The 15448-nt window shown below is 38.5% G+C and overlaps 1 protein-coding gene across 1 annotated transcript; it reads left to right on the top strand.

Moving 5' to 3' along the window:
* Positions 1–1601: 1601 nt before the first annotated feature.
* Positions 1602–11287, top strand: LOC107326443 (uncharacterized). The gene is made up of 5 exons (XM_015890201.3): positions 1602–1753; positions 3702–3809; positions 7077–7229; positions 8193–8345; positions 9787–11287. Exons 1-5 carry the CDS (start codon positions 1684–1686, stop codon positions 10038–10040), a joined length of 738 nt encoding a protein of 245 aa, XP_015745687.1. The 5' UTR covers positions 1602–1683; the 3' UTR covers positions 10041–11287.
* The last annotated feature ends 4161 nt before the right edge of the window (positions 11288–15448 follow it).

Raw genomic sequence — 15448 nt, forward strand, 5'->3', positions numbered from 1 at the left:
AAGTTGCTGAGGTTGAGGAATATTGGTCTAGAGAAACAGGGGCTGACAGCAACAAACAAAACAAATCTCATTTTCCCTTCTGAAATAGAGCCAGTCCTGCCTCTAATTTCTTCAGTCCCCACCTATTTACAGCCCCTTGACTTCCCTCCAAGGTAAAACATAACTGATTCTGCCCACCTTGAGCTGCTCTTGGATGATGTTGGAATAAGGATCTTTTGGGTCAGTTGATACTTCTGAAATACCAAGAGAATACAATGGATATTCTCACAAAATGGCTGCCAGAATGGAGTGGTCACTCAGAAATCCCTAAAAACAATGTATGGGTGTTTGTAAGCCTCTTGGAAGCCTTTTTTCCCAACTGATGGAGTTTTGAAAAGGTGACTTATTCATCTATAAATACATTTTTTGTCTCTAAGCAAGAATTCTGAATAAAACTAGTCCTGATAGGCTAGACACTACATGACACCTGAAAATGCTTCTCTCTATTCCATTTTTTAAATTGTGTTAGGCTATTGTCCCGAGACCAGGAAAAAGGCATTATAACCAGCAATATTCCCAACTACTTTGGTGTCATGAATGTTTTAATTCTGTCTGAAAACTCCCTTAGTTACAGAAGATGTTAGTTTTTTGCATTTGTTACTGCATTGACTTTTTGTGTTAGCCACCAAGAGTTGCTTTATATCAGATGGGCAGCCATATAAATCATAAAATGGGCAATCCAGACTTCATGAGTGTCTATCCTCAAGTTGACCCCAAATCATTTTTTCCACACACATTCTGGAAAAGAATTTTGCCAATCCAAGATTAGGGTTTAGCATGTTGTGTGAATCCATCCATTCTGCCTTGATGTTTCAACTCAGGGGTTCAGCAACACACATAATGAGGTCAGTTAAACTAGTGGCTGAATTTACATAGCATATTCAGCTGCTTAATTTGAACTGTGCTTAGGGATATTTTGGGAAGAGTGGAGGAAATGGGTTAATACAACAGTAAACTTATCGTGCATTGTGTGAATCCAACCATTGTGTACAGAGGTCTGTGTGTACATACAGGTTGGAGCAGACTTCAAGCTCACACCAGCCCAAATGGAAAACAGCATTTGTATTTCACGCAGTTCCTGGAGTTTCACAATCTCTGCCTTACCCTTTTTATATTTCTTTCTCTAAGCAATTCTGAGTTGGAAGATCTGGGGCTTGAATGAATTTTGCACAGTTCACCTGCTGTAGCACTGGGGGATGTTGAGATGGTGGCCAGGTGTAGCTAACCCAGAGTTGGTGGAAGAAATTATCCTTCATGGATATATCTCCTATGGCTCACCATCCTTGGAAGGGACTCCCCCAGCCCCCTCCGTAGCTGCCTGGGACTTTGCTACTCCTCCCTTGACAGGGCAATCTTGTAATGGGTCTTGCTTAGAGAAAGAAATATAAAAAGGGTAAGGCAGAGATTGCGAAACTCCAGGAATTCCTTATAATACTTCACGGTTGCGCAAAGTGGTGTTCAGGACATAAGCAGTCGTCACCCACCGCTCAGTATAAATGCTATTAAGAGGAAAAATATATCCTGCACCCTGCCATCCTTTATTGCCAAGAGGCAAAGAGCCTCAAGCCACTCCCTATCTATAAATAGCCCATCTGGAGAAGAACTCCATCTCAGAGAACTCAGACTGACCTGAACAGGAACACAATGGCTCCCTTTGTGCTCTTCATCTTCACCATCGTCCTCCTTCCTGTGGAAAGAACTGCAGGACAATCACGTACGTGGGGTTCTTTGGATGAATTTTCACTTCTTCTGATGCACTTGTAGCTGTTTCCTATCAGAGATCCTAAGTCTTGAATTAGGCAGTTCTTTATTTCCTTTTAGAATGATCTCAGGTTGGATCCACCAAATACACTCTGCAAGGCAGCACGCTAAGGTGACCAACTTCAGATGGCCTTATGGAAGGATGGGGAAAGAGGAACTGGATACCCTGATCCAGCAGTGTTAGGTGGTAGTTCAGATAGCAAAGTATCTGGAATCAACATTGTTACATACTGAAATGTGGATTGAGTTAGACCTCTGACTGTTCAGAGTACAGCGTTGGCAGTCAGAGCGTTTCATAAAATCGGTCATTCTTATTGGGTTAGGCAGAAACTTTTCCCATGCAGAAAAATGCAGATCAATGGAATTCAAACTAAATATTGAACACAGTTGGAATCTGGGCAGATGATGATGATCATTTCTTACTCTCGCTACTTAGGGGTTAGTATATGGTTTGACTTGGCTTGTTTGATCTTGTTTTAAAGAAAGCTATATGCATATATAATTAATCAGGTATGTTCATCTGTGTGTATGTTTCTGCTCCCCCCTAGTATAATGTCTATATGTACACTAAATAGCACGAGTGCCTGTGGAAGTGCCCAATTGCCTCTCCTGTGGGATACATCGGGCAGATTTCTATTTATTTTTTTTGGGGGGGGGGTTCTCTGCAGCCTCTGATCTGATGTGGTCCAGCTTTGAACTTGAATTTTCTTTTGATGGCTTCTCATGCCACCCCAAACATGGCTTTCTTCCTCTCTGTGTTCAGAGATTTATCATAAGCCCTTTACAGAATTACTTACCAACATTCCGCTGGGTTGGGAAGAATAAAAATGAAAGAGGGCTAGAGAAAACTTCCCTAGATCCAAAGTTTCCTTACAATTCCCTTGTTTTCAGCTCATTTAGTTTTGCTCAGGGCATCTGGAAAGATCCTACCTAATGCTATCCATCTCACTGCTTCCAGATTGCCATCAGTCCCTCTCAACCTTTTTGCCAAGCAGAAGGGCCAGAGAATTGACCTCAGTTTTTGTCAGCCCTACCAAGTAGACCAGACTAAGCAACAAACACCATATAGGTCAGGACTATTTTTATTGTCACAGTTCAATTAACAGAAACTTGCAATCTGAATGTGCTTCCCCCTCCCTCCCTTTATCTGTGTGTGAAATAGGGAGGAGCTTGTCTGAGACATTTTTCAAGTTACTTTCTTGGCCTGGACTCAGACCCCTCTTATCAGATCATTGCCTTGATAATGGCTCTGCCTCCTGTTCTTCAAGGCCATTCCCTCTTTCCTCTCCAGTTTATTCTTTCACCAAATAGATCTTTTCTGTTAGCCTCCTTCCAACCTTAGGTGTCAGTTTCCCAGACTGATCCACTGTCACCTCTGTCAGCTTCACAATCCTCTAGTAAGAACTACCTCTAAAGTAATATAACCCAACATCTAAACAGAAGGTAATCATTTTACAACAATGGAAAACACAAAATGGCCAAGACTTTTCACATCTTCATCATGGATGCATGTGTTTTTCTGAAATTTGGAAGTTTGTATTGACTTGTAGGAATCCAAATTGGGATCACAGTACATGAAGAAGGGAAGTTAATATTTGACTCCTTCAGGGAGTCTGTATGTATATAAAGGTATGTGTGTATGTGTGTGTATGCTGTAGTTTGATCTAAAATCAAGCTTTCTTGGGTGTGAAGCTGCAAAGCAGATCCAGGCCATTTTAATCTGGAGGAAAGTATGTGCTGGCTGTCAGAGGCTTTGGAAAACTTAATTGAAGCATATTTATAGGTCCAAGAGTCCTCTTCAATATTAAGCTGCATTTACAGCATAATAACACAACTGAAATCTGAAGGAATTTCAAATTTATTTACTTTTTTTTTTTTTTAATCCTTACCATTCTCTCTAGAATGCTCTGTCTGTGAAGAAGATAGACTCACCTGTTCTGGTCCAAACACAAACTGTCCAAATCAGACAACATGCTTGAGTGTTCAATCTAACCACAACTTGACAAGACGTAAGTGATTTGATTTTTATGTTCACCTTTTCTATGATGTTGTACTTGGATGAAGATATGGACAAATCTGTTTCCAGGCCATTTCAGTTTCATATAAAACAGGGTTTCTCAAACTTGACAACTTTAAGACATGTGGACTTCAACTCCTAGAATTCTCCAGCCAGCATGCTGTTTGGGGAATTCTGGGAGTTGAAGTCCACGTGTCTTAAATTTGCCAAGTTTGAGAAACACTGATGTAGAGTATGTCTTCTCTTTCCACCCTAATCTGTTTTGATATATAATTATTATTGAAAAAGAATGTTATACAAGATTTAAAAACTACAGAAAAATAAAGAAACAAAGTGGAAGAAAGAAAAAAATGTGAAAAGATAAAAGAAAAAGTGAGAAACATCAGAAGACAAAGAGAAAGAAAAAGAAAGATATCTAAAGAAGTGACTTCTGATCTTCTTTGAAGCAGTTTCAAACACGATTATTACCATTTCCACCTTCCCAAATTACATACCATGGTTCCCTTCTTCCCATAAACAACCCTTTTTAATCAGTAAATCCCAAGATCACCAATACATTTTTGTCCATTTTGAGCAAAAAGTCCATAAATGGTTTCCAGCCTTTTATAAAAGTAGTTATTGTTCCTTCCCTAATCAAACAAGTCAGTTTAGCCATTTCAGCAATCCATTCCTCTATTGTGGGTATTTTTGTATTTTTCCTTCTTTGTGCATATAAAGTTAAACTTTAACTTTATCGTACCATAAAAACTCATGCCACCCAAACCGCAGGTTGTGTATTTCTAATTCTAACATCCTTTTATTTCTCAAAAGCAGCCACTTTTTCATCCAAACTAAACAGTAGGCTGCATAATACAATTTAAAACCAGGTAATCCCAATCCTAACTCCCTTAGTTTTTCCTAATTGTAAATCTTACTGGTGGCTTTCTCCTGTCTGGGTTCACACATAGCATAAAGGTAGAATTTTTTAAACTATGGTTTCTGAATCATCTACAGTTGGCTTTCTTCATACTGGGCTAAGATATAAAGCATGAATTTCCAATGGCAATGGCAGGGTTCATACGATATGCTCAAGCTATGTTATGACCTACTGTGTTGGATGAATCCACGCTGGGCATAGTGCGTATTAAGACTATGCAGAGTTTCAAAGTGGTGCTTTGCTTCACAGCAACTTCATGAGGCCTGTTCCTAAACAGCAAATCTTCTTCACTCTGCATCACTCCTTAGGTGTTTTCTAGCACTTCCAATAATCAGAAAAGACTTCTCACATGTCCTTCTGGATCTTTTGGCTACTACAATTGTCAGACAAAGCTGATGGAGGAACATCAAATAACATGACAAAGGAAATTGCATTGCTGCTCCACCTTGATGAGGCTAATAGCCTTATCTCACTATAGAAAAACAATTTATCAAAGGGAGTCATAATTTCCTTTGAGGTTCTTACCTTGAAGGGGTGTGTGTGTGTGTGTATAAATTCCTATTTTAATATACATTGGGATTTAAGAGTATAATCACTCCTAAATTACAAATTGAAGTCCATATTTTGATACATTTCATCTGGCATGATTTCCATTTTAACATTCAAAGAAGTGTAAAATCTGGTGGATAATCCAAGTTCCAACCTTCAGATTTCATATAGGCATTCACAATCTCTGTAAAAATTTCATAGTATTACCAACTTTGTCTTAGTCATCATTCGAAGACTATGTTCACAGGGAGAGACCAGCACATGCCATAAGACAAGGATAGGCATCCTTTTTACCATCAAAGTCCATTTCATTCCTTTGTATTCAATATTGGTCAGATTGCATGTAGATTATTGTGTCCAGTTCTGGGCACCGCATTTTAGGAAGAACATTGAGAAGCTGGATGACAGAGGACAGCAAAGGGGCTGGAAGGAAAAACTTATGAGGAGTAGTTGGAAGAGACGGGTCTATTTAGGCCTGGAGAAGATTGGGGAGAAATGATAACTGTTTTCAGATATCCGAAGAGCTGTGTTGTAGAAGATGAGGTGGAAATTTTAGAGTTGTTCCAAAAGAAGTAATGGATTTAAATTAACAGGAAATAGATTTTTGGTGGACATCAGAAAACATTTCCTAATATTAGGCACTATTCAACAATGGAAAGGACTGTCTCGGTAGGTGGTGGACTTCCTTTGATGGACATCCTTCAACAGAGATTGGATGACCATCTGTCAGGGATTCTGTATTAGTGGATTCCTGCAGTGAATGATCTCCAAGGTTGCTTCCAAGCTCTCCATTCTATGATTATATAATTGCCATAGGGCTAATTTGTTAAAAGTTGTGAAGGGCTAATTGCTGATGTAGGAACTGGGTGAAGCCCTTTTACATCCCCTTCCTTCATCCTTTAAAGCTGAGAGCAATAACAGGAAGGTTGTTTTAATACTGCTACACACTTCCGTGTTTCAGAATGCTCACTGGGGCATATCCTTATCTCCACTGGTGCCTGTACAGTCTGAAAGTTGGGAAGTAGTCAAGGGTATCCAGTTAGCTACATTGCACTATACCAGTGTTTCTCAACCTTGGCAGCTTTAAGATGGGTGGCCTTCAACTCCCAGAATTCCCTATGCTGGCTGGGGAAGAATTCTGGGAGTTGAAGTCCACATATCTTAAAGTTGCCAAGGTTGAGAAACACTGCACTATACCAATCATTGACTGCCTTCAGGCAACATGCTTAACCAATTGTTTAGTTGTCCATTTTGAGGGGTCCACACATCCTGCAGAACCATAAAGAAAACTAAACCAAGAGAAAAACCAATCTCTGCCTTTTGTGATACAATTCTCATTTTAAGAAGAATGCTAGATTAGCTCTGGATCCAATTTTCATACCTTAGAACAGCTTGTTTATTCCAAAGGTTATTCCAATCATTCTGGGTCCATGGACCATACTTAAAGTGTGCTGGGAGGCTCAGGATTATAATATAGATGGGGCCACGTGGCTTTGTTATTTCTGGAAATCTGGGCAATTTCTTGTTTTAAAACTCTGACATGCTCATTTTAGGACTTACACTAGTTTTCATCTTTTCATCTCTCTCCAACTTCAGAAGAGTCAGAATTTGGGTCAAGGTCAACTGGGGGGGTGGGGGGTGGAAGTTAGGGTGTCCAAGAGTCACAAAGTCACAAACAAGGGATCCAAAAGCTATCTGGAGCTTTGCAGCTGCAGATTATTACATCTGGCTGATTCCATTGATAGAATTGGTTATATTGATTATATTTCCTAATCATTATATTTTCCCAACTAGAAAATTATCCAAGTGAAGGATTCGCCAGATATTGTGTAGCATCTAAAAATAATTTGACTGGACTCTTCCATTTTAATTTTGGAGACAACGTTTTTTTGGACTTTGCTTCTGCGGCTTGCAACGAGGACTTAACTTGCAGCCCTCAGATTGTAGGTATGTAAAAAGCTTTTAAATTTTATTTTGCTTCTGGTACTTTCCTTTTTGGAATAGTTGAAAAAAAGACATTTACGTATGGGAAAATTCCGATGGAAAGAAGTGACAACTTTCTAGTCTTTGAAGCTTACATCTAGAACAACTCAAAATGCATGCACAAATCCATTCCTTTTCTAATTTGCAAAAGGAGACGTAATTGGATGGTCTTAGATACATTGGGAAGAGAAGCCCAAGCATTTGATCTAGATCCCTTGTAAAGTTGTTGAAAGGCCAGAAGTAAAAGGCCTGGCCACCTATGATAGAAATCTCATCTACAAATCCACAGGTAAAACCTGGAAATAAACAGGTGAAATCTTGGTTGAAGGAATAACCTAGGGTGCCCAGGCCAACACTGATCTCCAAATGTTTTGTCTTCTACACCAGGAGAAAACAAGGTGGTGACTTCCAGATGTTTGAACATCAATTCCCATTAGTCCCAGCTGGCATGGCTCATTTTCAGTCTGCCTTCGCTAAAGATACCAACAAAAAAAATTGTCAAATAAATATGACAAACAAAATACCCCAAATACCTTTTAGAATGGGATTTTGTTTTTTTAAATAAAATGTGCAATTTCTCATTTGGCAACCTTTAAAAAGTCTCTTTATAACTTTTGAGATCTAGACATGGTGATTATGCTTTTTAGGAATATATTTTCTGATTTTTGAGGCAGAATCAAAGATTTTCCCTTTGGGTCAGGGTGAAACATACCAGGAACATCCTGGAATTCCTTCTGGAATTGAAAGGGAGCAAAACCCAAGGGCTATTAGAATATCAGAAAGTCAAAATGGTTGGAAATCCAATTATTCTACCGTTGAGCAGATTCCCCAGGGGTGAAAGTCTGAGAAAGGCAAAATAAGCTGTTTGTCTTGACTATCACTTTACATGGATTATTTTGCTACATAAACTCATTCTGTGACTTGCAGCCCCTCCTCTTCGAATCTATGAAAATGGGAAGTATTGCCCGAAATGTTTCACAACAGGTCACGATAACTGTGTGGAGGATGGAAATATGGCCTGCCTGGGTGATATAGTGAACTGTACTGTCGTGAATGGAGTCATATCACAAGTTTATAAAGGTACGCTTTCTTTATCGTTCCTCTTTTATTTAAGCTTCCTTTGCTTTTTGCTCTACTAAGCCAACTGGTATCAGAGTCTTCATCTGTAAAAAGGCTGCTCAGCTTTGCAGTGGAGGTCCCTAGGGATGCTGAGAACGTGCCACACATGTGGTGGCGCGCTGCCCACCAGTGGGGAAACAGCCATTCTCAAAACACCCAGGTCATAACCATTCACAAAACCTCAGTTTATTAGAATATACTCTGTCTTTCTTTCAGTCCAAACCTGCCTGATAATACCTTACTTTGTCTTTTTTCTGAGCAGGTTTGCCCATTTCCAAACAAAGAGGTTCACACCCCACATTTTCATTTTTTAAATAGCACATTTTCAGCTGTTTTTGGGGGAGAAGGGGAAGCAGGCTGGCAGCTGGCACTTTATTCTACAACATGCCATTTCAAAATATTTTTTGAAATGTAAGAAAAATCAGGCCACTTTAGGAACAGCGAGTTGACCTGGCCCAATATTCTAAGTCTTGGTTAATACTTGGATGAGGAATCATTTGGAATCATCAATTTGTTATTAACCAAAGACTATAGATAGTAAATAGTGCAATAAATCAATGATATCAAATAAATTTTATATCAAGTTAAGATATGAATTCTAAACCCAAATTTTGGATGTGGCTCTATTCCATGTATAACTTTGTAGCTGAACAATGTTTTCCAATTAGAATTAAATTCCATGTCAGATTTAATTTTTAAATACCAAGTTATTCTAGACAGCATATAGTTTCTAATGACTGACGTTGCCATCCTTTTTATGTATTACTGTTATTGAGAATAAAGAAGAAAATGCTCAAGACAGCCTTATCATCTAATAATAAATGATCATCTATTTAGTTACTCAACAACTATATTATTCTACCTTTGGTGTTTCAAGAGGGGTTTTCATACTCAGAAATTGCTAAGAACATTTTGGGCAGCATCGATAGACTTTTTCCACCACCTTGGTTTCAGTGTTTCAGATGTGTGGATTGTGAAAAGAAAATTATGAATCAATTCCACATTATGCAATAGACTGTAGGCTTGTACTTCAAATCTGAATAAAAGATACGGGAAGTCAGGGAATCAGATAACCATTTTATTATAGACCTTTGAAAAAAGCTCTGAAGAATACATCTGCTTTGTGGTTGGGTGGGGGTCAAAAAAGACAAGATAAATCAAAAGTTTATCATGGCCATTGACCAGAACTGTAAAAAAGGTACAATGGGCAGCCATGGCCAGATGATCACAACTCTGCCCTGCATTTCCATGTGGGGTTGGGGCCACCAGCTCCATTTCTTGCTCCACCCCATTGATGTCTCTGCCCTTAGTTTAAAAATCTTTCCTTCATCTGATGCAAAAAATAATGTAGAAATACTTTTAACAAGCCCACAAAATAAATCATTGTTTCCTTCTGCCTTAGGTATCCCCGCAAATATCCCTTTTGCTGGAAAAGGTTGTGTCAGCGCATCGGTCTGCAACATTAAAAAAGATCAGTCCATCCGCCTAGGGACTTTCACATACACATTTAACAATATTAACTGTTCTCCAGCCAGCAGCGCTCTTGCATCGTTGCGACGCCTGGCCTTTACTCTGGATAAGAAGCACCTTGGCCCACAAATGTCTTTCTTCCTTCCATGCATCCTTGGCATCTTTGCTGTGAAAATTCTCTCCTAGTTAAGTCAAGGGTAGCTAGCAAATGTTTTCAGGAGGGTCGGGCTGGGGACATTTCACATTCATTTCAAGAAATCAACACATTATTAAGAAGCAAACATTCTTCAGATGAATAAATGACCTAGAGCTATCTCGATTGTGAGGATGTAATGCATCCGTTTGGGTGGATCAGCTGATTGTCTCAATTTTGTATACGATCAATAATAACCACTCTATTTAATCTCCTTATCAGTTTTTTAAAAAATCCTCCCACAATCAAAATTACCATGTATTGGCTCACACAGTGGTACAGGAGTTGCATTTTGTATTCAGTGTTCTGTGGCATGCACATTTTTTTTCCCTAAGATGCACATGTATTGAGCTGAGGACTACATTACAAAATTCAGAAGCAGGCCTGCTTACTTGTGTTCCAGGGGGCATTTTAGTTGAGGAAATGCAAAATCAATTAGTTTGCTTAAAAATCAGACCAGATCAGATCCTTCCCTGGCCACTCTCCTTCATCCTTTGGAACTAGAGAGCGAGAAGAGACTTACTCTTACTCTGACCCCATTTCTGAGCTGTGAAGGAAGAAAAATAGGATGATAGTTGCCAATAAAGAAATTTATGCTGCAAAATCTCATACATCTCTGTCGCAGCTGTTAATGTCCCTCCCCAAAATGACCATGCAATAGTAATTTCTTAATGGAATAAAAGTTTTCATTCCATTAATTTGGAATTAAAATGAAAGTTGTTTATGTCCTGCCCATGACCATTTTTTTGCCCCATCTCCTGCATAAGGTGGGGTCTCCCTCCCAAAGGCTGAATGCAGACCCCCAAATCTGCTGAACTCCAGTGTATTTCCCTTGAAGCCAATGAGACTGAGGTTGATTGGGATGAATACGTCCCATTGACTTCAGTAGCATTAAACCAGTGATTTCACAGCCATCATTTCATATTCCAAAAATAATCCAAAAATAATTTATCTCAAAATACAGTATTCGCACCCTTGAGTTCCAATCAATCTATATTTATGTATATGTATATGTAAACCCTATCAAGGTTAGGGTGGTATATTTATATAACATGATGCTTTACTTATTGTTAAAACTTGTCATTCAAATATTTCAATCATTGTTGAACAAGACCAATATCTTTTGGTCTGTATGAGACCTCTGTTTGCAGATATTTGCTTTCTCATTTTTCCATGTTTCCCAAACTGCGTCTTTCAGTGGAATTGTCAAGATATCAAAATAAAAGGAATTAGAGATTAACTCTCCAGCTTTAGTGGTGTTTTTTATTCAGAACACTTCCACTTCATCTTCTTTATTTCCTTCCTTATCCTTGTCCTTTGGGAAAGTCTGGGGAGTTCACACATCACCCCAAGCCAAAGCGATGGTTTGTTTTAATGCTGGTTTGTTGATTCTCACATTCCGCTAAGCCATCAACCCCAATGTATAAACTCCAACAGTGGGATTCATATATAGCGCTGAACGATTATGCCTTCTGACTGACCTGAGTTTAGCAAATTGTGTGAATGTACTCAGTATGGTAATTCATTTTATCAAAAATAAATAAATATAAGGATTCTGATTTTTGAGTCTATATCTGGTGTAGGAGTATTGTGCAGGATTGTTTTGACATTCAGTGAGCTACTTCCGAGCTGACATATAGATAACTACACTGATATTACTGACTGGGTTTGACCAAACCCCATGGTCAAATGGCTGACAATGGTCTAATTAGACAAGAGCCCAGAGTTATTTCCCCCCTATTCTTACCTCTTTCTCTTCTTTCTCTGCTTACCATCCTATCCATTAAAGCATTCTGGAGAATTCTAAAACTTACAGGATATTTTGGGACCAGGAATTTGCTCTTATATGGAATTCAGTTTTTTCCCCCCTAAGCCCAACAACGCTTTCATTTGGCTTGGCAAATACTAAATGTATCTATCCAACAATGGAAGGATTTTAGGCCACCTGAGGCTGGAACTTGATTCTCCAGATGTTTGTTCTCCAAATGATGAATACAACTCCTAGGATTCTTCCTCAGAGGACAAGCCAGCTGGGGTTGCTGTCCACTGCAGCTCAACATCAGAAGAGCCAAAAAGTTGTCATTCACTCTGTGCAGAGAGAGTAGGGGGATCAACGCAAGGTTTGTTTTTCAAAAAAACTCATAGTTCTCACATCCCAGAGATATGTCTAGAAGCCTAGACAGAAGAAACATCCTTTGCATTGTTCAGTTGTCTGTTGCTCCTGCCATGATTTATTTCTGTTGTATTAATTTATAATTACATGGCTATCCCATTCTTTTTCTGGGACCCTGACAGTTAACACCATTTAGATGAATTCAGATGGTGAGCAAGCTCTTTTTGGGAGAAATATTCATCAGCACAGTGTGCAAATCAAACTTGAACTGATCAGAAAAATTGATTTGAACCCCTTTTTAAAAAATATATTTTATATGCTCTGATCCATTTGATAATGATATTTTAAATATAAATTAAAAATAAATATTCTTTCTACCAGCAGCACCTTGGAAGATATTATTATTTATGTATGAATATGCTTTTTATTGTATTTTTATTGTATTTTAATTAATTTTTTTTGTTTTGTTTTTACTGTAAACCTCCCAGAGTCATTTCCTAGTGAGATGGGTGGTGACCAAATCTGAAATACAAATAAATAAAATAAACAAATATTGTTTGTCTCAAAAGAAACCCTGTTCCAGTTACAATGATCACTATGTTTATTTTTTCAAATAATTTTATTAGAGATTACAGATAGAAAAAATAAAGACAATACAGACTACAAAAAAATGCAAGGATAAAAAAGAAAAAAGTGTGAAAAAGAAAAAGGGGAAGAAAAGGGAAAAAGAAATAACTTCCCCCTTCATCACAACAAGTATAAACAATTTAGGAACTTATCGCCATCTTAAAAAAATACAACATACTGTATATTCTCTTCCCTCATATCTCATCTCTTAACTAAAAACAAAATACAAAATCCTTGTCATTCATCCCTTATCAGGAAAAGTCCAGTAAGGGTTACCAGATATAAATAATTATCTATTTTAATCTTGATGAAATAAGCCAACCCTGTATTCCTTCCCGGAACTTTTAACAATCTTGATTTTCAAATAAAGTCCCAAAGCTTGAGTTCTTTTCAGCTTTTTTTATCCCTTCTCAAGGAATCTTCCAAAACTTTAACAGACCTGATTTGTACCTCCAGTAAAAAAGATTTGTCCTTTTTTTGGTCAATTCTTAAAAAATCCTTCATGACTTTTGTACATCCAGTAAGAAAAAGTTATCCAAATCGCTTTTCTGATTTAATAACCAATGAAAGCAATGAAAGATCAACTGGTTTCATTTGTATATCCAATACATCTTCCATATCCTCACTGCTTGCCACATTTAAATCCACATTCAAATTAATTTTGAATGTATCCAGTGTAGCTTGCTCTTCTTCTGTAATTTCATTCACAGACTATCTATCTATCATATCAGATAATTTTAGAGACCATTCTTCAAAAATATCCATCCAAAATTCCACTGTTAGAGTATTTTGCTCCATTTTTAACCTTAAATTAAACTCTTTATTACCTTCTAGCTCCTTCTAGTGGCCAACCGTCAAAGTCCCATATCATTGTTTCTTTCAAATAATCACCATTTCCCACTGGAAGGATTCCTCTAATTAATTCAAAATTATAATTCCAAGTCCATCTGGACCCTTAATACATTGTTAACTTTCTGGAATCAATACTGTAAGAACCTTTTTGCTATTTAATCCAAAAAGTGATTTTTTTCCAAAACTTTAAAATCCTGTTTAAAAATTGTTCCTCCAAGGAGAAGTCAACTCACCCAGTCAATACCATATAACTTGCCATTCTGAAAGGTCTTAATATTTCAAAGGCAATAAAAAAAATCCAGAGTGATTAAGAAATGAGGCTCGGTTGAGCTTTATGTCCTTAAAAAAGGCTGAGTTCACGACTGTGAGCAAAGATGGTTCCCCCCTCGACTCCCCCACTCAACTCATAAGCCAACTGCAAAACATCAATTCCTGCTGCCTACTCATGAGGAGCGGCTGTGCATGTGGACTATCTCAAGATCTCCCCTTTCTCCGGGGAGATTTCAGCAGCCCGGTTCCTGCATCTCTATTCCAAACACCATCCTGCTACAGGAGGGATGTCTAGCTCGCCATTGCACTCTCACCAGAAGTCCTACACTGATCACTATGAAAGTAAAAGATATCCAGATAATGTGACTGGAGAATATGGTGCAAAATGAAATCCTGCAATATCATCCCATTATTACTCATTACTCTTCCATTAAGATACCTGTATCAGTTCCTAATGGACATGGATTGTATTTTGCATTCTGTCTCATCTCATATTTTATTAATAGCGTTGTGCTGTGTGCATAATGTATAAATGTGGGATGCACCATTACAGTGAGAAGGTTCTTCTGAAGGACTTGGTGTTGGGTAGAGAATAAAATGTTTGCACTGAGCACTCCAGCCATTTTCAGATACAGTACATGATATAATGTTAGTCCTTGCTGTAGAAAAGGCCTAACACTATTTAAAAGGAAAGGGATAGTCAGGGGATCAGGTAAATCTTCAGCTCTAGAACATCATCCTCTATCTTTTTGATGGTCATGCGTCTTGATCACTGATGTACAAAAAGAAAGCATTCTTTTACATTGGTCATAAAAAAGGAACTCTCTAGCAAGTTTTCCCCCATGCAAAATTCTCCTGTTAACCCTTTGGCCTTATCCAAGAGACCACAGGCCTACCTACAAGTAGTCTTGGGTGAGTTACTTGCCCAGGTCTTGGAAAAGTTGCTATTCAAGTGCCTTTTTATGGTAACAGAAAATGGATACACACACACACACACACACACACACACACAGAGCAAGCACATCAGCTGTGTTTCATCATCAAAGATCACAAGCTGTGCCCTGCTGGACTGGACTTCCGGCTCCAGTGTACCACTAGTCTCCCAACAGATGGCCTTCAAGGCAATCACATCAAGGCTCAGAGCCATGGATCACCAGGACTTCCATGAATTGTTCAAACCCTTTTTTGAAGCCAGTCAAGCTGGTAGCCAGCACCATATTTCACTGTCAATGAAGCCCTTTCTAATTTTTATCCTGACCACACCCATTGTATCGTCTTGATCCAGGGGCATCTATAGAAGGGGGGTCAATAAAATCTATATGGTAGCTATGACTATGTACTCAAAGTTCCTTCCTTTTTACCTGCAACGTCACACAGTACACATAACAAGAACTGGACTTTGATCATACGATTGTGGCCACCCTCTTGATGTTTTGAACACCCCCTCCCTGAATGGCCCTAGGGCAGTGTTGTCCAAACTTGGCCACTTTAAGATGAGTGGAATTCAACTCCCAGAATCATGCTGGCTGGGGAATTCTG

This window comes from Python bivittatus, unplaced genomic scaffold (genome assembly GCF_059951505.1).
Source record: "Python bivittatus isolate LINGU-HERP-01145 unplaced genomic scaffold, Pbiv_v1 ctg000310_np1212, whole genome shotgun sequence".
In the NCBI taxonomy this organism is placed as follows: Eukaryota; Metazoa; Chordata; class Lepidosauria; order Squamata; family Pythonidae; genus Python; species Python bivittatus.

What these genes read in the sequence shown, in the direction of transcription:
- LOC107326443 (XM_015890201.3), top strand. Translation starts at nt 1,684, where the DNA reads ATGGCTCCCTTTGTGCTCTTCATCTTCACCATCGTCCTCCTTCCTGTG. An exon ending in TAACCACAACTTGACAAGAC is followed by an intron (nt 3,810 to 7,076) that starts GTAAGTGATTTG and finishes TTTCCCAACTAG; the next exon opens with AAAATTATCCAAGTGAAGGA. An exon ending in CATATCACAAGTTTATAAAG is followed by an intron (nt 8,346 to 9,786) that starts GTACGCTTTCTT and finishes CTTCTGCCTTAG; the next exon opens with GTATCCCCGCAAATATCCCT.